General features: G+C 43.1%; 1 protein-coding gene across 2 annotated transcripts in view; it reads right to left on the bottom strand.

Annotated features, from left to right (window-relative positions):
- The window catches only part of trappc12 (trafficking protein particle complex subunit 12), a 42,253-nt gene that overhangs the window by 19,360 nt on the left and 523 nt on the right, over positions 1-22,370 (bottom strand). For both annotated transcript variants that reach the window (XM_061842804.1, XM_061842805.1), the window contains exons 2-4: positions 21,091-22,359; positions 20,253-20,369; positions 8,053-8,166 (exon numbers count right to left, since the gene is read on the bottom strand). In XM_061842804.1, the coding sequence (XP_061698788.1) occupies positions 8,053-8,166; positions 20,253-20,369; positions 21,091-22,341 (1,482 nt within the window). In that variant the 5' untranslated portion in view covers positions 22,342-22,359. The remainder of the gene's footprint in view (positions 1-8,052; positions 8,167-20,252; positions 20,370-21,090; positions 22,360-22,370) is intronic.

Below are 22,370 nucleotides of genomic sequence, written 5' to 3'. Positions count from 1 at the left end.
GTGGACCTTTTTTCACCAAGCTGCTTGGCAATTTCTTCGTAGCCCTTTCCAGCCGTGTGGAGTTGTACAATTTTGTCTGGTGTCTTTGAACAGCTCTTTGGCCTTGGCCATATTACATGTTTGAGTCTTACTGATTGTATGGGGTGGACAGACCTCACATGGGTGCATCTGATTCAGGATAATACATGGAGTGGAGGTGGACTTTTACAGGCGGACTAACAGGTCTTTGAGGGTCAGAGTTCTAACTGATAGACAGGTGTTCAAATACTTATTTGCAGCTGTATCACACAAATTGTAAAAAAATAAATAAATAAATCATACATTGTGATTTCTCGATTTTTCTTTTTAGATTATCTCTCTCACAGTGGACATGCACCTACAAATCCAATGCCTATTTTTTCCTTTTCTATCTTGAATTTGCTTTGTAACTAGAAACAATATTTTTCCGAGGAGGCGTTTCGTAACCTGATTTTTTTGTTATTAGAGATGTTCGTAAGTAGAGGTACCACTGTATTTACATTTGGAAGCAGTCAACAATATTGGAAAATGGGTTCCCAAAAGTTTCCCATAAACAATGTGTCCTAGTGGCTTGTAAACAATGCCTTTTAGGCCACTGCACCAATGACCTAAGGCGTGATTATAACATACAGTGCTGTGAAATAGTGTATTATATTTTTGTGTAGTTTTCCTACTTTATTTAAAATAATCAAAGGTAAATTTCAGACATAAAACCCAAGTGAATTTAACATGCTGCTTTTACCTCCAGGCATGTTCAATCGCTTACACAGAAATTGTACCAACAAAATCATCCATCCACAATTTTCTGAGCCGCTTATCCTCCAAAGGATCGCGGGAGTGCAGGAGCCTATCCCAGCCATCATCGGGCAGGAGACGGGTTATACCCTGAACTGCTCGCCAGCCAAGTGCAGGGAAGGCAGACAACAGTCGCACTCACAATCACACCTTGGGCAATTTAGAGTCTCCAACTAATGCATGTTTTTGGTGATGTGGTAGGAAACCGTAGTGCTCGGAGAAAACCCATGGAGGCACGAGGAGAACGTGCAAACTCCACACAGGCGGGGCTGGGATTGGAACTCCAGTCCTCAGAACTGTGAGGCCAAGGTAAACAGCGTGTCCGATGGAGTATTGAAGCTGAAACTTGAAATTGAGAGTGTTATGTATAATGCCATTAGCTGCTATACTCTACAAATAGGATATCACCTAGAGTTGAAAGACAAATTCTCGAAAGTACAACTAGATGAAGTAATTCAGAGCATCCCAGACACAGACAAAGTTGTGACTGGTGCAGATTGTAATGGACATTTTGGTGAAGGAAATAGGGGCATGAGTAAGTACGGCATCAAGGAAAAGAACTTTGAGGGACAGATGGTGGTGGACTTTGCGAAAAGAATGGAAATGGCAATAGTGAACTGCTCCCCCCCCAGAAGAGGCAGGAACATAGGGTGACCTACAAGACCGGAGGTAGAAGCATGAAGGTGGATTACATTTTGTGCAGACGATGTCATCTAAAGCAGGTTACTGACTGTAAGGTAGTTGGGGTGAGTGTAGCTAGACAGGATAGGATGGTGCTGTATAGAATGACTCTGGTCGTGGGGAGGAAAATTAAGAAGACAAAAGTAGACCAGAGAACTATGTGGTGGAACTTGAGAAAGGGAGAACGTTGTGCAGACATTCAGAAAGAGTTGAGACAGGCTCTTGAGAACCTCCCGGAAGACAGGACTACTATAGCCAAGGTGATTGAGAGACAGGCAGGATAGTACTTGGTGTGTCTTCTGGTAGGAAAGGGGAGAAAAAGACTTGGTGGTGAAACCCCAAAATACAAAATGTCTTACAAGGACAGAGGTTAGCAAAAAAGTGTGACACAGAGGACTGAGGAGAGGTGAAGGGAATATATAAAGACGTAGGGAAAAGGTAGTGGTGGCGAAGGCTAAACATGAGGCATATCACATGTACACCAGGCTGGACACGAAAGAAGGAGGAGAAAAGGATCTCTACAGGTTGGCCAGACAGAGGGATAGAGATGGAAAGGATGTGCAAAAGCTAAGGGTGATTAAGGATAGAGATGTAAATGTGTTGACTGGTGCGAGTACTGTGCTAAATAGATGGAAAGACTACTTAGAGATGTTGATGAATGAAGAAAATGAGAGAGAAGGAAGAGTTGAAGAGGCAAGTGTGAAGGACCAGGAAGTGGCAATCATTAGTAAGGGGGAAGTTAGAAAAGAACTAACGATGAAAAATGGAAAAGCAGTAGGTCCTGATGACATACCGAACATGTGGAGGTATGAAAGCAATTTGGAGGGGTGATTGTGGAGTTTTTGAATAACAGTTTCAACAGAATACTAGCGGGCAACGAGATGCATGAGGAATGGAGGAAATGTTCTAGTTCCCATTTTTAAGAACAAAAGCGATTTGGAGAACTGTGGGAACTATAGAGGAATAAAGTTGAGCCACACAATGAAGTTATGGGAAAAAGTAGCGGCAGCTCGACTCATGACAGAAGGAAGCGTCTAATGCATTGTCTGAGTGAGAGAGGGCAAATTTTGGATTTTGTGTGATGCTGGTAATTTCCCAAAAATTAGTAGGCACTTGTCTAGTACAGTGTGATGGTTCCCATTTTTAAGACAAAGGCGATTTACAGAGCAATGGGAAGTATGGAGGAAGAAAGTTGATGAGCCACACAATGAAGTTGTGGGAAAGAGTAGTGGAGGGTAGACTCAGGACAGAAGTCAGTATCTGTGAGTAACAGTATGGTTTCATGCCTAGAAAGAGTACCACAGATGCATTATCTGCCTTGAGGATGCTCGTGGAAAAGTACAGAGAAGGTCAGAAGGAGCTACGTTGTGTCTTTGTGGATCTAGAAAAAGCCTATGACAGAGTACCAAGAGAGGAACTGTGGTACTGCATGCGGACGTTTGGTGTGGTGGAGAAATATGTTAGAATAGTACAGGACATATATGAGGCCAGCAGAACAGTGGTGAGGTGGGCCGTAGATGTGACAGAAGAATATAAGGTGGAGGTGGGACTGCATCAGGTATCAGCTCTGAGCCCTTGGTTGTAGTGGTAATGGATAGGCTGACAAATGAGGTTAGACAAGAATCCCCTTGGAACATGATGTTTGCAGATGACATTTTGATCTGCAGTGAAAGCAGGGAGCAGATGGAGGAACAATTACAAAGATGGAGACATGGACTGGAAAGAAGAAGAATAAAGATTGACCTAAGTAAAACAATATATGTGTGTGAATGAGAGGGGTGCAGGGGGAAGAGTAAGGACAGATCGCGAGGGTTGATGTCTTCTAACACTTGGGGTCAACAATTCAGAGCAATAGTGAGTGCGGTACAGAAGTGAAAAAACAGGTCCAAACAGGTTGGAAAAGCTGTGAGCCACGACGTACGAATTAGAGACGCTGGCACTGAAGAAACAACAGGAAGCAGAGCTGGAGGTGGCAGAGTTGAAGATGTTGAGGTTCCCTCTAGGAGTGAGGATGTTGGATAGGATTCCAAAAGAGCACTTTAGAAGGACAGCCAAAGTTAGATGCGTTGGGGACAGTTAGAGAGAGCAGACATCGATAGTTTGGACATCACAGCCTTTGTTTGTCTCTTTGTTTTTCTACACAAAAATTGCTAGCTCAAAGCTAACACACAGAAAATTCCAGGGAGCCCATCATTTTATAATGCTGCTGTGGCTGCACTGTATATGGAATTTGTACCTTGTGTGCGATTAGCGATTCACATCACGCCATTAATAAAGATATTGTGGCATCTTCAGGAATAAGAAGAGGTGTTTCCCAGAAGTTAGCAACATTTTAGTGCACTGTGGGGAAAGCATTTTACCATGAAACACTTCCCCCTACTGTTCTGCCTAATCAATCTTGGCGCATCTCAGTGTGACCCAGGCTAACAAATTTACAGCAGACTAGATAGCTCAAGACAATATTCGCATAATGCACGTGATGGTCTTCGAATGAAGCAAAGGAAAGCACATTTATTATGCCACATTTCCTAAACATGATAACTGTGATTTACATGATTAAAAGCATTTAAAAAACAGCTGACAGACATTTAAAACTGAGAAAATAAAAGTACAATTAAAACACCATTCAGTGCAAGAAATATGTAAAAGTGGAAATGCTCTTCTTCTTTTCCTTTCAGCTTGTCCCGTGAGGGGTCGCCACAGCGTGTCATGTTTTGCCATTTTAGCCTATCTCCTGCATCTTCCTCTTTAACCCCAACTGCCCTCATGTCTTCCCTCACCACATCCATAAACCTTCTCTTTGGTCTTCCTCTTGCCCTTTTGCTTGGCAGCTCCTTCCTCAGCACCCTACCACCAATATACTCACTCTCTCGGCTCTGAACATGTCCAAACCATCAAAGTCTGCTCTCTCGAACCTTGTCAGAAAAACATCCAACTTTGGCTGTCCCTCTAATGAGCTCATTTCTAATCCTATCCAACCTGGTCACTCCGAGCGAGAACCTCAACATCTTCATTTCTGCCACCTCCAGTTCTGCTTCCTGTTGTTTCTTCAGTGCCACGGTCTCTAATCCGTACATCATGGCCGCCCTCACCACTGTTTTGTAAACTTTGCCCTTCATCCTAGCAGAGACTCTTCTGTCACATAACACACCAGACTCCTTTCGCCAGCTGTTCCAACCTGCTTGGACCCGTTTCTTCACTTCCTTACCACACTCACCATTGCTCTGGATTGTTGACCCTAAATATTTGAAGTTGTCCACCCTCGCCATCTCTTCTCCCTGTAGCCTCACTCGTCCCCCTCCACTTTTCTTATTCACACACATATATTCTGTTTTACTTCGGCTAATCTTCATTCCTCTCCTTTCCAGTGCATGTCTCCATCTTTCTAATTGTTCCTCTGCATGCTCCCTGCTTTCACTGCATATCACAATATCATCTGCAAACATCATGGTCCAAGGGGATTCCAGTCTAACCGCATCTGTCAGCCTATCCATTACCACTGCAAACAGGAAGGGGCTAAGAGCTGATCCCTGATGCAGTCCCACCTCTACCTTAAATTCCTCTGTCACACCTAAGGCACACCTCACCATTGTTCTGCTGCCATCATACATGTCCTGTACTATTTTAACATACTTCTCTGCCACACCAGACTTACGCATGCAGTACCACAGTTCCTCTCTTGGTACTCTGTCATAGGCTTTCTCTAGATCCACAAAGACACAATGTAGCTCCTTCTGACCTTCTCTGTAATTTTCCACTAGCATCTTCAAGGCAAATAATGCATCTGTTGTACTCTTTCTAGGCATGAAACCATACTGTTGCTAAAAGTGGAAATGCTCTAAAGATCATTATTTGTTTTACGTTAAACCTGGACCTAAAAACAGTCAGACTTGGGGCTCATGTCACCTATATTAACAACTACTTCCATTTGCATGTGCAAGTCTATCCTCACTCTTGGAATGACTGAACCCAGACAAAAGAAAAAAGGTTTGGGGGTGGCCCACAGCCATGCAGCTGATGTGCTACCAGTTCGGACCAGAAGACAAGGCAAGAGCAACAGCAAGAGAAAGCTCAAAGAAAACCAGTCAGCATTTAAGTAGGCTGAGAGCAGATCCAAAGGGAGGAGGAGCAAAGGGGAGGGGGGGAACACCATGCCCACGGCTGGCTCAAGTCTACAATTTCAACTATTGCAAGTTTAAGACCATAATCTAAATCATTACCAACATTGCTTCTTTTTACATTACATTTTAAAATGTTTGACATTTACGGCTCTCTCAGTCCAAAAGGTTACTGACCCTTGCTCTCAACGATAGTTTGTGGTGCCTTGCGTCGATGTTCCGGAAATCGAGATTTAACGAGAGGCCATTTGATGTCTCCTCAGCCTTTTGGTTGGTTGGGATTGGTGGCACCTTTTGGGAGTCCAGACTGCAGGGTGGCTGTTAATTAGTTTTAGGAGCCAGCAAGACCATCCCACCGTGGGGCAGCATGGAAGAATACAGTTTCAGAGTGGTGGGAAGTCAGTTTCACCTCCGTTGGCAATGTCATGTTTGCTACACTGCTTATCCTCACAAGGGTCAATGATTCAGTTTATTACATCAGTATCTTTTTAACAAAACTATTTGCAAAATGTGGCAATTACAAAATGTGACACTACCACAAGTGAAAATGTATTCGATTATTCAATATTCCACCTCTACGATACTACCTAATTTGATGTTATGCTATAGGCCTTTTAAAAAAAATCACATTTGGATGGATATGTCTTCCTCACAAAAAAAAAAAAAATCTGAAAAATAATACGCAATAAATGACAGTCAGGTTTGCGTTACAGTCCTCACATTTCTGAGGATTGGGGTTCAAATCCCAGCCCTGCCTGTGTGGACTCCAGTTTCCTCCCATGTTCCAAAACTATGCAATCTAGGTAGATTGAAGACGAAATTGCCCATAGGTGTGAATCATTGCTTGTTTATATGTCCCTTAAAGCCCCACTGACATCCCTATATATACTATAAAATAGTTATTGTAATGAAAAATACATATAACATTATTCACTTCAATGTCTATACGAAAAAATAAATATGAACTCAGAGCGTGTCATCCATGCACAAAGTTGCGGAAGTCTCACTCGACATCGAAGTGGTAGCCATATTGCCTGCAACGTCATCAGCAGATGTCACACTGGGACAATTCGCCATTGAAAACACGTAGTGGCACCTGCTATGGCAGAGGAACAACAGAGATTTTCAGATTTTTCCGACGCCCCTTCTGACACGGAAGCTCTTTTTGAAGAAGAGAACATCTCACAATCGAGGGAAGTGATCGTTTCGAGCCATATTTAGATAATATGTAGATTAATTTTAACTAACAACAGAGTCCCCGAGAGTATGACAGTATGTAGCGTATATAGCCGCGAGTAAATGACAACCCTTTGGCCCGGGCACAACGAGCCATCACAGCCCGGCCGTGACGAACCGATCCCAGGTTCAGCTGGGGTGGCTCATCGTGGCGCTGAGCCGGGCTAGTTTACAGCGTTGTCCGCAGCTGAGTTCACGATCGATGGTGGGGTTGTTCATCGCCGCCACCGTCAGTATGACAGTACAATATGTAGCTGACAGTATGACAGTATTTAGCGTACTTAGCCACGAACAACGACAACGTTACAGCTTCGGCAATGAACAACGCCGTCGACCTCCGACGATGGCGCACTCACCTTTGTTTGATGGTGCACTCAGCGAGCGACAACAACGTTGTAAAGCGGCCTGGCTCGGCGACACGATGAGCCACCCCAGCCAAAGCCGTGATCGGCGGACGCGCACAGACACATTTTGCACCCCTGACTTACGTACGCGGATCTTTTGTTGTTTTGAGAGGATTACAACCCCCCCTCCCACAGCCCATCCTTTTTTTTTTTTTTTTTTAGTAGCTCTATACACACCTACCGGTCATTTGGAACCCTCGAAGTTGTCGTCCTTTGAACCTGTGCAATCCATTTTTCATGAAGAACCGGGTCTCTTGGAATCATATGAAGAGTAAATCCATCCTCCCGACTGTTCGAACAATATTCCGCAATACAACGAGACGGCATTTTGGCTAACACGAACAAAGGGCTACCTTCCAGCAGGTAAAACTAGTATAAACACATGAGCCCGCCTGTGTGCGCTCCTGCTGTTAAAGTCACTTTCTGCTTCTTCTCCCAAACAAATCCCTCGAGAGGATTTTCATGGCTGGACTTTTAAAAAGCCATATATGTCAAAATCATGTTTTGCGGTGAAAAAAACAGATGGGTCCGTGCTGGCTGCCTTTTTTTTTTTTTTTTTAATTGAAAACATACTAAAAATCATGCATTTCATGTCAGTGGGGCTTTAAGATTGGCTGGAGACCAGTTCAGGGTACACCCCACCTCTTGCCCGAAGACAGTTGATAAAGGCTCCAGCACGCCCGTGACCCCAGAGGCTGAGTTGTACAGAAAATGGATGGATTGAAATATATCTACTAGTATTTTTAAGACCAGCCATTTTTCAGTTAAGCCAAAAACACAAGCAATTGTTTTAATCTTACCTGCAGTGAGTGAGTGGTATGGGAAGTCGGCTGTCCAGCTTTTCCATATCCCTGGCCATGAGCTGTCAAAAGACGGCCTGTCAGATCAACTGCTGCTCGCCAGTTCTTACTACTCTGTAGGAGTGGTGAGACAATAAGCCTCCAAGTGATTGGAATCACATCAAGTAATATCACATAGTATGATACATGATAGGTTGGTGTCAAGCACCTTTTATTAACTGCTTTTATCTACTATTAACTTGATCGACAGATCAATAACTCGATAGAAGTATGAATGGACGGATAGTAGTTGAATCCAATGGGCACCGTAGCCAGAGAGATGTGCGAGAATGGCCAGACATGCCTTCTGAGCCCCCACTACGCAATGTCAACATTTCGCTAACAGTTGATGAACAATGTTTTCATGTTTTGCGGTTGTTGGTTTGAAACATTACAAGTTGGACACTAGCAGGCTGCACTGAGTGATGGCTGTCAGTTCCTCATGCCTGAGATTCTGTTCATTATTATTACAGCAAAAGATTGGTTACCAACATACTACAAAACCCCCAACAATACTTCCAAATTTGTGGGAACAGCTTTTAGGAAGGCAGGTTCCTCTTCCCCAGTGCACAATAGAAAGTCCATCAAGACACGGCTGGATGAATTTTGTGCGGAGCCTAGTCTGCACAGATCCATCACTTGTGGAGTCACCTACCAAAACCAAATAAAAACAAAATGGAGTAAAATTAACTCCTGAAAACTGACTCCTCAATTCCTTAGCAGTTGGTAATTCATCCCTCACCAGACAGCAGTGGGAGTGCTTTCTTCTCTTATACTACTACTTGTCCTTTTAACCCCTGACTCTTCATTTTCTCACAAATGCCCTAACTTTCTGTGTCAATCTCAAATCCTCTTTTGCTACTCTCCATGTCAGTATTTTTCCTCTCCCTTATGCCCCCCCGTAAATCCTATATTTGATTTTACTGCTACATTACTGTAGCTCTATCCTTCACCTGCTCTCTTTTCTGCCTACTCTGTAAGCTGGTAGGCTGCTTCTGAATCTTCATTAGGTTGGGAAATTAAGCTGAAAACAAGTAGCAGGCTGGACAGTCAAAGCAGCTGCAGCCCTGTTACAATACATTATACACACCCTACTTTATGCTAGGCGACACCATTGCCCTGTTGCATAAATTTGCACTTGTTTCTTGGTGCTGGTATAAAATAGGGAAAATGAAAACATCTAGAATGTACACTACTTGGCACATAAGAGCACATAAGAGCACGCCAAGCGAAAGAGTGCAGAATTCAACACTGGAAGCAGCTTAGAGAAAAAAAAAAAACGGGTGATGGAGGCAAAGAGCAGTGGGTGGCAAAGTAAAAAGAGGTTAGCCAGAGGAACTGCAAGGGAAGCATCAGGCAGAGCCAAAGTGAGCAAAACAGTTCAGCACAGTGACTTATGGACTTTTCAGTTCAGTCAAGACCAAAGAAATTCAAATCAAATGTCAACACAACAGTGGTACTGCTGTCTAGCAGAATATTCACAATGCAAAAACAAAAAAGTCTTCAAATTAGTCTGCTTCTATATGAGTCATTCCAAACATTTGGTGAAATATTAACAAGCAATTATCGATGGGAAAATACATTAAAATGCATATTAATATGCAATGCAATATTAATACACAACAGTATTGTCAGTAATCATGTATCAATGTAAATATAAAATATTATATCAAGAATTTTCCACCAATTATTTTACAATAAACCATGTCAAATGCATTTTTGTGGTTTTTGACCAGTGGCAGTGTGATATTTTTGCACTCATCAAAAGAAAATGGCACATTGTGAAAATATATCGTCAAAATCATGCAACCAATTCTCCAATATCTGCTAAAAGTGTGCACCTACCAGTCAACAAAAATTAATGACATACCCAGCCAATCGCAGTTACGCTTTCTTAGTCACGTGACGTCACATACAAAGAAAGTGTAACTGATTCGCTAGCTGTTTGGTTCAGACCTGAAGTAACCCTGCCTGGTGGCACAGACAGTGAATTTTAGACAGCGAATACAACTATTGAAAATGTGATCACTTAACATTTCTAATTCAAATCCTGTTTTCTGTGGCATTTCAAATTCAAATCCTGGTGCCACATATTTACTTCAAAATTGTACTGTTGTAGTTTTTGTCGCAAGTAAGTTTAAATACTGTACTGTTGACATATTTTAAACATTGTGGTACTCACACAAACACACAAAAAAACAACAACTCCCCATCTAAAAGCTATATTGCAATATTGCTCTGAGTGATGAATGGTAACTACACAGTAATAATACAATAAGGGTTTATTCATATTTATATTATGAATTTAGAATTGTGTATATATTATATTTATAAGGTCTAATTAATTAAATTAATTAGTTAATTAATTCTAATTAAACATTTAACCAAATGTCTCTTTTTGTCTCAAATGTGCAAGTACAAATACTTTACATATTTTGAATGTTCTGGTACTCACATAAAACATACATCCCCGCTACTTCGCAGTTTTTCCACTTTTGGCAGGTGGTTCTGGTCCCAATTAACCGTGAAAGATGAGGTATTACTGTAATATCGTTTACTAACTGACTTCTGTAGGGACATTGTGTTCACTGAGTATGAACAATCAGATGAACATAGTTTGTTGAGACATTTGAATTTGAAGTTAAAAATGGCAATTGATGGAACAACATTTAAGCTTAAGTTGATGGTCTGTGAAGGATCATACCAAGTAAGGAAACTGATATTGGAAAAATTCTCTATTCCTGATATCCACTGAATTCATTCACTTATAGCTGTTTAGTACATTATGCCACCATTCGCGGGCCCGCATATTCACGGAAGTTTTTTTTTTCTTTTAAACCGTATTTTCACAATCAGAGAGGTCTTAAATTCTCTCTGAAATACATAAGGCGCTACATTAGACATGGTGGTTTAGAATGTGGTGCACCCGATGTGCACACTGAGTTCCAACATTTCCAAATGTTGTGTGACTTGTCTAATAAAGTACACATAAACACTGGGTAGACTGTTAGTATGTGCGCTAGCGCATGCTTTAGCGTGTACAAAAGCTACCATATGATGGTGCTCATGAGGCAGTGTGGAACAATTGCATTTTACATCTTTAAGCAGAAGAAGCTTACAATCTTAATCATGCTGAAAGTCACATGTTCAATGTGCCTTTGATAAATTGGGGAGGGGGGGGAGGCCTTGCATTACAATGCTTGATGAACAAAAGAACGCCCACACAACATCCCAACAGGCTGAAAGCCTCCAGGCAAATCAAACTTAAAATGACTTGCTCCACTCAGCTTTGTTTAATACAGAGCTTACGTGCAATTTCAATAAAGATTCAGCGTTACACAAATGGGGGGGGGGCATTATATGACACACTTCCAGGCCAGTGAGTCCAACCGAGGTCATTTTCACTTTGAAGCCTGTGTAGTTGGTGTTCAGACACTTGAACCAAGGGGACAGAACACTGCTCTTAAACTGGAGGATGGTTCCCTACTTTACCGATATGAACTTCACACATCAGCCATCATTCCTCCCACCGGTAATGACTGGACTTTTACAACAGCACCACAGAGAGACGAAAAGACAAAACTGGCATAATATATTATGAAAAGTAGCTTGTGGCTTTTAAGAGAACTCCACAAAACAGTCCCTAAGATGGTTCGGCACTGAGTCCAAGTTGTAAGTGACACTCCTCTGGGTATTATGAACCACTGATTGACTAGTGGGCTATTACATAGTTTTAATGGTGTGGTTGTCAACAGTAACAGGCTGGCCCATTTCTTTTTTACCTCTGAGACTCACAGTGAGAGCAATGCTGAAGATGGCATTAAAGCCACTAGTCCTTATCCACTTTCTCTGACTCACAAAAAAAGAGCGCACACACACACACACACACACACGCATGCACACACACAGTTTTCCAATCCTGCAAAAAAAAAAAGACAGTGATGAAAGTTTATTTGTACTAAATTTTAATTCTCGTGGTCCCTGTGTCACTGGCATTTGGAAAACAAAAACAAGAATGTCATTTGTCTTTGTAAGTCGGAGGACACTGGACCTGAATTACAAAACATCCACCTTTCAAATAAGCAGACATTAGGAGTTTAACAGTACATGCATTCATATTAAGATTTTTCTTTCTACATTTGTACAGCCATGTCTGTATTGCAAACAAGAATTCGTTCTCAGTTGTCTCACTTGGAAAAATAAAGGTTAAATTGAAAAAAGAAAAAGTGTTCCCATATTGAACACATCAAATCAATTTATATAGCACTATTCATTTCATTGAAAATAGACAAAATTGTTGGTGCCCTTCTATTAATGAAAGAAAATCCCAAGGTGGTAACAGAAATAACTTTAATCTTACAAAATTAATCGAGATCTCCCTTGCGACAACGTGGTTCACTTTACGCGGCCTCACCATAACCATGGATTTACAGTATAGCAGGGTTACTTTTACGCCGTACTAATGTGCGTTGTGTTCTGTGGCCTCAAACAAACTTTGATCTAAAATACAGTACTTTTTATTATCTACAAAGGTTTAAACTTTGAGCATGTTTAAATGAGAGAAATGTAAGATGTTTATGCCTATCTGAGAAAAGTTTATAGTGTGTTGTTAGGGTTTTAAAAGCTTAAAAATAAGAAATGGAAAGAAAAAAAAAAAATCCCCAAAAAATGTCAATGAAAATAATACATTGAACAAAAAAACAAAATGGAAAGAAAAAAATGGAGAAAAAATTACTGCATGGTTTTCACTTAACACAGGTATTTTTAGGAACTTAACACATTAAACAGGGGAAGACTAAATAAAAATGAAAATGAGAGGTTGCTTTTGAATTGTGGTTAAACAATTATTTAAAAAAAACCTCATGAAACATGCCAGAATAATCAAAGATTGTACACTTAATACTTTGTTGCACAACCTTTTTAAGGCAACCACTGCAATCAAAAAATTTTTGTCTTCCAACAAAACCTCTGGGCTCCTCAGCAGGTAATTTGGCATACTCAGGAATAAACTGCTCCAGTTGTCTCGAGTTTCAAAGGGTGTTGCTTTCTCCAGACTGCATGTTTCAGCTCCTCGCACAGAATATACTGTAATTTCTCAAGGATAATGCGTCCTGAAGTATAATGCACACAAAGTTGACCTAAAAAAAAAAAAAAACTTCTACCATTGTACCAATGTACAATGCGCACCACCAATTTGCTGTGACCCATATGCTCAAAATATTAGGAATGATCTGTATTTAATATTTTGTTAAGTTTGTACTTGTATTGTTTATCAAATACTGTCCATACAGCAATCATTAATAATAATCACTGTGCATGTGCTGATGTACCAGTAATGTAATCTCAGGGCAGGCCACAGGACACGCTTGTCCTGGTCCCTGTAATTGTCAGAACAGAACCCCTCAACCAACTCGAATAAATGCTCAATGATGGCACAACATTTTATTAATACTGTTGATAACACATATTACAGTCTTAAAAATATAAACAAATTAACACTGGTTCATGTAAACATTTTTTGCATTGAATATTTGTGCCTATAACATTTGTGCATAGTGCAGTTTATCAACTATATTGCACATCCTTGGCCAAGCCTTCAAAAGAAGCATTTGACTTATCTCCAATCCGAAAAACATCCATAGTAGCTACCTTTGGTGCATCGCAGTGGAACTCATCATTGATGGCTTGGTACAGTTCCGGTGCCTCTTGCATTGCATCTTGAACATCCCATCTTGCTCCCACCGCATGTCATCCACATGCCATCCATGGTGTTTGTGAGGAAACATTTTTTAATCCCAAGAGTTTGGGATTTCAATTGTGTGCGCTCTCCCGTTTTTTTTTTTAATATGCCAATTACGTTCGTATTATGTAGTTTGAGCTCACGTTGTTTTGATACCCACCTGAAGCCATGGAGGCGATCTATCATTGTTTCGGACTGCGGCGCTCCTTCCGGGATGGAGGTGTCATCGGCACAACTGATGACACATTTCTTTTAAAAGCAGCTGCAGAACTAGCCGTTGTAGTCAACATTTTTTGTCTTGGTTTAAGATAAAACAAACTCATGGGCAGTCGTTTCTAATCTTTGGTGCAGTAGCAACAAACATGCTATGCTAACGATCGTAAAACCCAAGCTCCCTGGGGAGGGCATAGAGTTCAGGTTGGGGGCGCACATTACCGTAATAAATATAAATGTGTAACATAAGACATTGAAAATGCAGCCCTATGGAGACACAAACCAGTGCAATCCGTAGGCCGGTCCCAAGCCCGGATAAATGCAGAGGGTTGTGTCAGGAAGGGCATCCGGTGTAAAAACTGTGCCAAACAAATATGAGTGTTCATCTAAAGAATCCCATACCGGATCGGTTGTGGCCCGGTTTAACAACGCCCGCCACCGGCACTGCTAAACTGCTGGGCGTTGGTGGAAATTCAACGACTTTGGGTCGAAGAGAAGGAAACTGGATTCGTCTTAACAAGAAAAAGAGTAATGCACAGAGCCTACAACTGAGTGTAGGGACTTTGAATGTTGGGACTATGACAGGAAAAGCTCAGGAGTTGGTTGACATGGTGATTAGGAGAAAGGCTGATATATTGTGCATCCAAGAGAGCAGGTGGAAAGGTAGTAAGGCTCGACGTTTAGGAGCAGGGTTTAAATTATTTTACCACAGAGTAGATGGGAAGAGAAATGGAGTAGGGGTTATTTTAAAGGAAGAGCTGGCTAAGAATGTCTTGGAGGTGAAACGTATCAGATCGAGTGATGAGACTAAAATTTGAAATTGAGGGTGTTATGTATAATGTGTTAAGCGGCTATGCCCCACAGGTATGATGTGACCTAGAGTTGAAAGAGAACTGGAAGGAACTAGATGAAGTACTTCTGAGCATCCCAGACAGAGAGAGAGTTGTGATTGGTGCAGATTGTAATGGACATATTGGTAAAGGAAACAGGGGCGATGAAGAAGTGATGGCTAAGTACGGCATCCAAGAAAGGAACTTTGAGGGACCGATGGTGGTGGACTTCGCAAAAAGGATGGAGATGGCTGTAGTGAACACTTATTTTCAGAAGAGGGAGGAACATATAGTGACCTGCAAGAGCGGAGGTAGAAGCACACAAGTGGATTATATTTTGTGCAGACGATGTAATCTGAAGGAGGTTACTGACTGTAAAATAGTGGTAGGGGAGAGTGTAGCTTGACAGCATAGGATGGTGGTGTGTAGGATGACTCTGGTGGTGGGTAGGAAGATTAAGAAGACAAAGGTAGAGCAGAGAACCATGTGGTGGAAGTTGAGAAAGAAAGAATGTTGTGCGGTGATATTCCTTCCACTTGGTAGCTGCTTTTCTGAGAATTGCCACAACAGAACTGACACTAGAATTTGATAGACTGGCAAAGAAAAAAAAAAGTGATCAACAAAATAACACTCTTCCCATTAAAAATAAATTTAAGTATTAAGATGACAATGCCATTTTTTTTTTTGGTCTATTTTTTAAATCTAAGCATCTGGTTCTGACTTGGCCTGCCTGTCAAATTTTAAAAGTCATTACGGCCCCTGAGCCCAAAAGTTTGCCCACCAAACTGCTACATGAAATTTGACTTACTGGTATAATTTGCAGTATTTGTACCTCAACTCCAAACACACACACGCATGCGAAATGTTTGTTACATTGTTTGTCAATATCTGACATCTCTGCTGCAGGCCAATGCTACCTTTCTGGCTGACTGTAGTTCTCTGTTATTTTGCCTAAGGCTTCCAGGAGCCACCTCCAGCTGTTGACAGTAACTGGCACATAGGCACACAGTTAGTGAATGTGCGTCGTTAGTGCATTGTTTGCGCATGTGTGTGTGATAGCCCAGTCCTATGCATTATACATGGATACAGCTTGAGGAAAAAAAACCTGTGAGTTGAAAGGATTTTCATTTCTCCATCGCTCTCCTTCACCCCTATCCTCTGCTGTACTTGCAGTTGCTCACTCCATTACCTGTTCATTGTGTCACGACCGGGGCTTGAGGGCGGACCCGAATGCACGACTCCAGAGGCAAGCAGGTAGAGTAGAGAAAGCCTTTATTTGGTCCGTGGTCAATGATCAGCGAGTCAGTCAGGAAAAGCAGCAGTATCAGAAGTGGCAGGCTTACTAGGATGGTCAGGGAACAGGCGAGGGTCGGTACATGGTAGGTCAGGTATACAGGAGTGCGGGAACGAGGCATGGAATCAACGATCTGGCGGAGGACTAGTTGTCCCCCGTGTCCTATAAGTACTGGGTGTAATCAGCCGAAACAGGGTGCAGGTGTGTGTCGACTTATTGGCTGACCACACCCAGCCATGGGAGGATGCCAGGAGCATGACAGTACCCCGCCCTCAACGGCCTAGGAGCGTCTGGATGGGCCGGGTAGAAATCCTCGATTAGGGAGGGGTCCTCAATGAAGCGCGAGGGGATCCAATAGCGCTCCTCCGGTCCGTATCCCTCCCAATCCACCAGGTACTGGAACCCCCTTCCTCTGCGGCGGGAAGACAGCAACGGCGTAATGTGTACACCGGCCCGGCGTTCACCATGCGGGGGGGCGGGTGTTATTTGGCCGGAGGAGCCAGCGGCGAAAGACGATCCGGGTGTAGTCTTCCAACGTGGAACGTAGGGTGCACCCTCATCGACCTGGGTAGTCTAAGTGATACAGCGACCGGGTTAATGATTTTGGTGATCGGAACGGACCAACGAACCTGGGAGAAAGTTTGCGGGATTTCACCCGCAGTGGAAGATCCTTAGTGGAGAGCCACACTCGCTGCCCCACCCTGAGTTCTGGTGCGGCTCTCCTCTTGCGGTCTGCTGCGGACTTGTAGATATTGGCCATGCGCCGCCCAGGTCCGTTTGCAGCGCCGTACCTCCGCCAGGGCCGACGGTACCGCTGAGTCTGCGGCCAATGACCGAAACAGAGAGGGAAGATAGCCGTGCACAACGTGGAGTGGAGCCATACCTGTTGAGGCAGAGGGTAGGGAGTTGTGGGCGTACTCAACCCATTTGAGGTGCTTGCTCCACGTGCTCTGGTCCCTAGATGCTAAGCATCGAAGTCCGGTCTCTAATTCCTGATTTACCCTGTCTGTTTGGCCGTTAGACTCCGGATGATGGCTCGAAGTTAAACTGGCCGAAGCGCCGATGAGGGTGCAGCATTCCTTCCAGAAGTTAGCGCTGAATTGTGGGCCTCTGTCCGAGACGTTGCCCATGGTAGCAGACGACCTCGTCCAACACCAGTTGGGCTGTCTGCTTGGCTGACGGGATCTTCGGAAGTGGCACGAAGTGAACCATCTTGGAGAATCGGTCCACCACAGACAGCACAACTGTGTTACCCTGAGAGGGCGGCAGGCCGGCGACGAAGTCCAACGCCTCCTGCTTGACCAGGCGTCTGCCCTGGACTTGCACCGAACGGCGGATGGCCTCAAAGTCGGCTGGGTCCATGTTTTGGCCAGATCGTTCTGTCACGACCGGGGCTCGAGGACGGACCCAAATGCACGACTCCAGAGGCAAGCAGGTAGAGTAGAGAAAGCCTTTATTCGGTCTGTGGTTAATGATCAGCGAGTCAGTCAGGAAAAGCAGCAGTATCAGAAGTGGCAGGCTTACGAGGATGGTCAGGGAACAGGCGAGGGTTGGTACACGGGAGTGCGGGAACGAGGCATGGGAATCAACGATCTGGCGGAGGACTAGTTGTCCCCAGTGTTCTATAAGTACTGGGTGTAATCAGCTGAAACAGGGTGCAGGTGTGTGTCGACTAATTGGCTGGCCATACCTAGCCTGGGGAGGATCCCAGGAGCATGACACGTTGTTGCAAAAATGTTTAAAATAACTGCCTCTCAAGGTAATTTAGGGGTCAAACAATGTGATCCATAAAATGCTTGATAACTAGAAAGTTGGACACCAAATCAAGACAAAGGGATGTGGTATATTTTTGGCAGAATGAGGGACATAATTTGAAGAACCAAGCACCAATTGCCCTCAGGTCTTCCCCCACTTCATTCATCCAGCTTCTCTTAGGCCTTCCTCTAGCTCTCTTGCCAGGCTGCCCCCTCCTCAAATATCCTTCTACCAATGCATTCACCATCTATCTTAGGGACAGTGGGTGTCCTGATGATCAGAATTCTTCATCGTATTGATAAACATATACAACTGGGAGACAGTGGGGCTGAAGAGACATATCATGGCTGGCCTCACCACCATCTTTTAAAACCTCCCCTTTTGAGAGACTCTTCTAAACACTTTCCTCCAACTGTTCTTTTTTTGCGGGGAGGGGGATTTGGATCAGTATCTTCACCTCTTTACCACATTCAGCGTTGCTCTTTGTAGTGTTTTCAATTAAATATAGGTTTAACATGATTTGCAAATTTATTGTATGTATTCTGTTTTTATTAAACAAATTGTCCCAACTTCATTGCAATTAGATTTATAAAACTTGAATAGAATTCATCCTCATAATATGGAGGAAAAAAAAAGATAATTCAATTCCAGAAACAAAAATGGTTTTCCTCCACTTGCTGTTCCGTGTCATTGTCCAATATGTGAACACATCACATAAATAACTCAAGCCTGGTCAGCTTACAAAAAAAATTGCTCGCTTTGATTCTGAATGTGGAGCTAGGATTCAGCTTTTCCGCTGTGGAGGGGTGAATTTATGGAAGTAAATAAGTCCCACCAGATTTTGAATTTGAAATGCCACAGTAAACAGGATTTGAATTTGAAATGCAAAGTGATAACATTTTCAGTAGTTGTATTTCAGTGCAACTTTTTAATGTTAACAATTCAACTGGCTTCAATTCGCTGTCTGAAATTCAACTGGCTACAATTCGATGTGTAAAATTCACCGCCTGTGCTACCAGGCAGAGTTACTCCAGGTCAGAACCAAACACCCAGCCAATCGCAGCTAGAATTTCTTATTCATGTAACGTCACATACTAAGAAAGTGTAACTGGATTGGCTGGCTGTTTTTGGATGAGAGTAAAACATTTTTTTTCTACTAGCAGCTATGACTTTGAAAGTACAACAAAAACTTGAAATGGTTCAAACATGGATGTTTCCTCCAGTGCACTCGGTTTTGAGTATGTGCAGAGGCTACAAATGTGGAGGAGACTTACTTTCAGCGGGTATACAAGAAGAATCTGCCTCAAACGGCGATAGAAGAAGACAAATCTAACTCATTTGGCTGTAGAATCAGATGGTGCTGGTCTTTGCAGCCCCGAAAGAAAGATGCTGCACTACACTCACAAATGGAAAAATATATCTTTTTAATTTAACTAATTTAAAAATCTTTGACAAAAAGTGGCCGCATGCGAAGCTCTTCTGATGGAATTTACATGCATGGAGCAGTGTGAAAAAATTCACTAAAGGATTAAAAGGCTGGACTGCTTTGTGAGGAGAATAGAATCTACTATCACTAACGGATTAAAAGGCTGGACTTCTACGTGAGGAGAACAGCACAACTTCAGCGGTAACGCAAGATGAAAATCACATTGAGAGCGACAGAGACTGAAATGATATGAAAGACTTTCTGAGGCTGTTCAACCCCAATACTTTCATGCAGTGGCCAACCTGAGTCTCTTTGCCTTCTTTAATGCAGCTCTCGTGAAGGCACAAAAGCATATCGAAGTTACGTTTATGTGCATACGTGCGCATGCGTGCTTTGGTTGAATTCATTACAGTAGTTGGGAGTGAACGTTGCTTGTGTTTATTACGGTATTTGCATGTGCGCTTTGCTTGAGTTTATTACGGTTGTTACTAGTATTGTGACAACAAGCTCAGTGTCTGTGTGCGTCGCCATGAGACGGGACTGCTCAGTGGTAGGGTGAGGTGGGAAAAAAATACAAGCGCAATGGCAGACGGGGGAAGAGTAACTTTACTTTTCCTGCCACGCAGCTCAGCTATGCAATGAAAGGACGAGTTAACCCTGCGCAGGATAACCTCGGCATGAAGAATACGTTTCCCAACCACGGTCACAGTTAGCACGGTATTTTATATCCGGTAAATGTTATGGAGTAAATATAGCACATTACAACACTCTCCAAAAAGAGAAGAAGGTAAAATTGTCAGACACCATTATCAGTGGGTGGACTTTCTCATGTTTATGCTTATGTCATGTCATTCTTCTTCAAAACACTAAGTAGTGGGCTAGCATTAATAATTACAAACTTACAATGAGCTGTTTGAGACCCAGGAAGGACTGTTCCACAGAGTTGGCAGTGAGAACTTGTCGTTTCATAGCCGCTTGCTCGCCCAAGAATCGAAGCATTAAATCTTTTACAGCATCATCCTGTGACAAAATATACAATGTAGTGACAAATGATTTGGAAAAATATTAACAAAACTAATATCCATCCATCTATTTTCTTTGCCGCTTATCCTCACAAGGGTCGTGGGGAGTGCTGGACCCTACCTCGGGTGTCAATGGGCAGGAGGCGGGGTAGACCCTAAACTGGTTGCCAGCCAATCGCAAGGCACATGGAGACAAGACAACAGTCGCACTCACAATCACACTGAGGGGCAATTTAGTGTGTCCAATTAATGTTGCACGTTTTTGGAATGTGGGAGGAAACTGGAGTGCCTGGAAAAATCCCACGCAGGCACGGGGAGACATGCAAACTCCAAACAGGTGGGGCCGGGATCAAACCGTGGTCCTCAAAACTGTGAGACTAAAGCTTTATCAGATGAACCACCGTGCCGCCACAAAACTAATATGACTTACTAAATATGATTTTTATTACACATACAGAGTGATATTTTAAAAAGGACACACGCAATATTGTTCATACAACTGCAATTAACAATTTATAAAAAGTATTAACTGTCAAAAAAAAACAAAACATTCTATTCATGCAACAACAGAGCGAGCACTTTTTTACTGACTGCTTATTACAATTGCTTAAATGATAGGGAATTCTGTTCCTTTTATCCATAATATCATAAGTGGCGATGGAAATTTATTTATTTGTCACCAAAATAAAAAGTATTTTCTTGTAAATGCTTTGTCTTACCTGAAGGTTGTCAAACTTAAGACCGGGCATGGTGAGTCTGTTACTCTCAGCATACGCTAGGCTATACTGTTGTGAGGCCATGGGGAGCAATGACTTCCTAGTCTCCTCAGATGGCAGCCATGCATCATGGCGTCTGTCCACCTCGCTCAGACTGAGCGCCGTTGCAAATGCATCGTCACTTCCTGAGAACACAGCCTGGAGCTGGTTGAAAGACTGCAACTGAGTGACTGGAGCTGAGGCAAGGGGTTGACTTGGAGATGGAGGAGACTGGCACTTGACTCCGAAATCAGGAGGAGTGGCGGGCCTATGTCCTGAGTGAGGAGTGGTAACACTAGGGGAGGAGGATGCAAAAGATAGCTGTTGGGGGTTTGTGGCTATAGGTGCTGCAGTTGGGCCTGGAGGGATCTCTGCATTGGGGTTAGAGACAGAGATGAAGGATGATGGGGCCATGAAGGAATCGAAAAAATCAGAGGCGGGATTGGCCTGCCCATTGTCACTGAAGAATTTGCTGAGACTAGGGCTAGGCTGGCATACGAGTGGAATGTTCAACTTGCTGGGGGTTACCGCTTCATCACCTCCCCCACCACTCCCCATACTAAAGCTGGGGGACTTGATGAGGATGGGCTGGAAGCCATCAGGTATCAGGGAATTTGACTGCTTACTCTGACTAAATATAGTGCAAACTGGGACAGGCTCATCTTTGATATTTGTCCGACTTTCCAAAACTGGTTGCTGACTTTCAAAACTTGGTGGACACTGTGTGTCAGTGTGAGATGAATTTGAACGCTCTCTTGGTTTTAGCTCCTCTTTTTTCTCAGAATCTTCTTTATGCTCCACATTTGAATTGTCAGTCTCGGTCATAACCTGTATGCAGTCAGTCTGTTCCTCAGTGTCACATGATGTATATCTTTCATTTCCTTCATCAGCGCCACATTCGAGGAATGAGTCAATGGGCGCAACATCCTCCTCCTCACTGTTATTGGCTGAATCTGAGATAATGACACTCTCCATCATTTGGTCATTGAGCTTGTCCATCAGACTTTCTGACGGTGAAGCACTGCTGTCTCCCTGGGGTGTTGCAAAGTCTCCCCCCAGGTCGATGCTCTCTCCCTGTAGCAGGATATTATCTCTGGCAGGAGTAGGACTGCGAGCTGACTCTGGAGGATGTGGGGATGGAGCCTCCTGGGTGACATCCTCTACTGTGATGTCCAAAGTGACTGGCCGCTGGGCTGGAGCGTCCTCACTCTCCATTTACTGCTTTTTCAAAACCTGAAAGACGT

Source organism: Syngnathoides biaculeatus, chromosome 15 (genome assembly GCF_019802595.1).
Source record: "Syngnathoides biaculeatus isolate LvHL_M chromosome 15, ASM1980259v1, whole genome shotgun sequence".
Classification (NCBI taxonomy): Eukaryota; Metazoa; Chordata; class Actinopteri; order Syngnathiformes; family Syngnathidae; genus Syngnathoides; species Syngnathoides biaculeatus.
The sequence above is the reverse complement of the archived record's forward strand: the minus strand, read 5'-3'. Positions and strand labels throughout refer to the sequence as shown.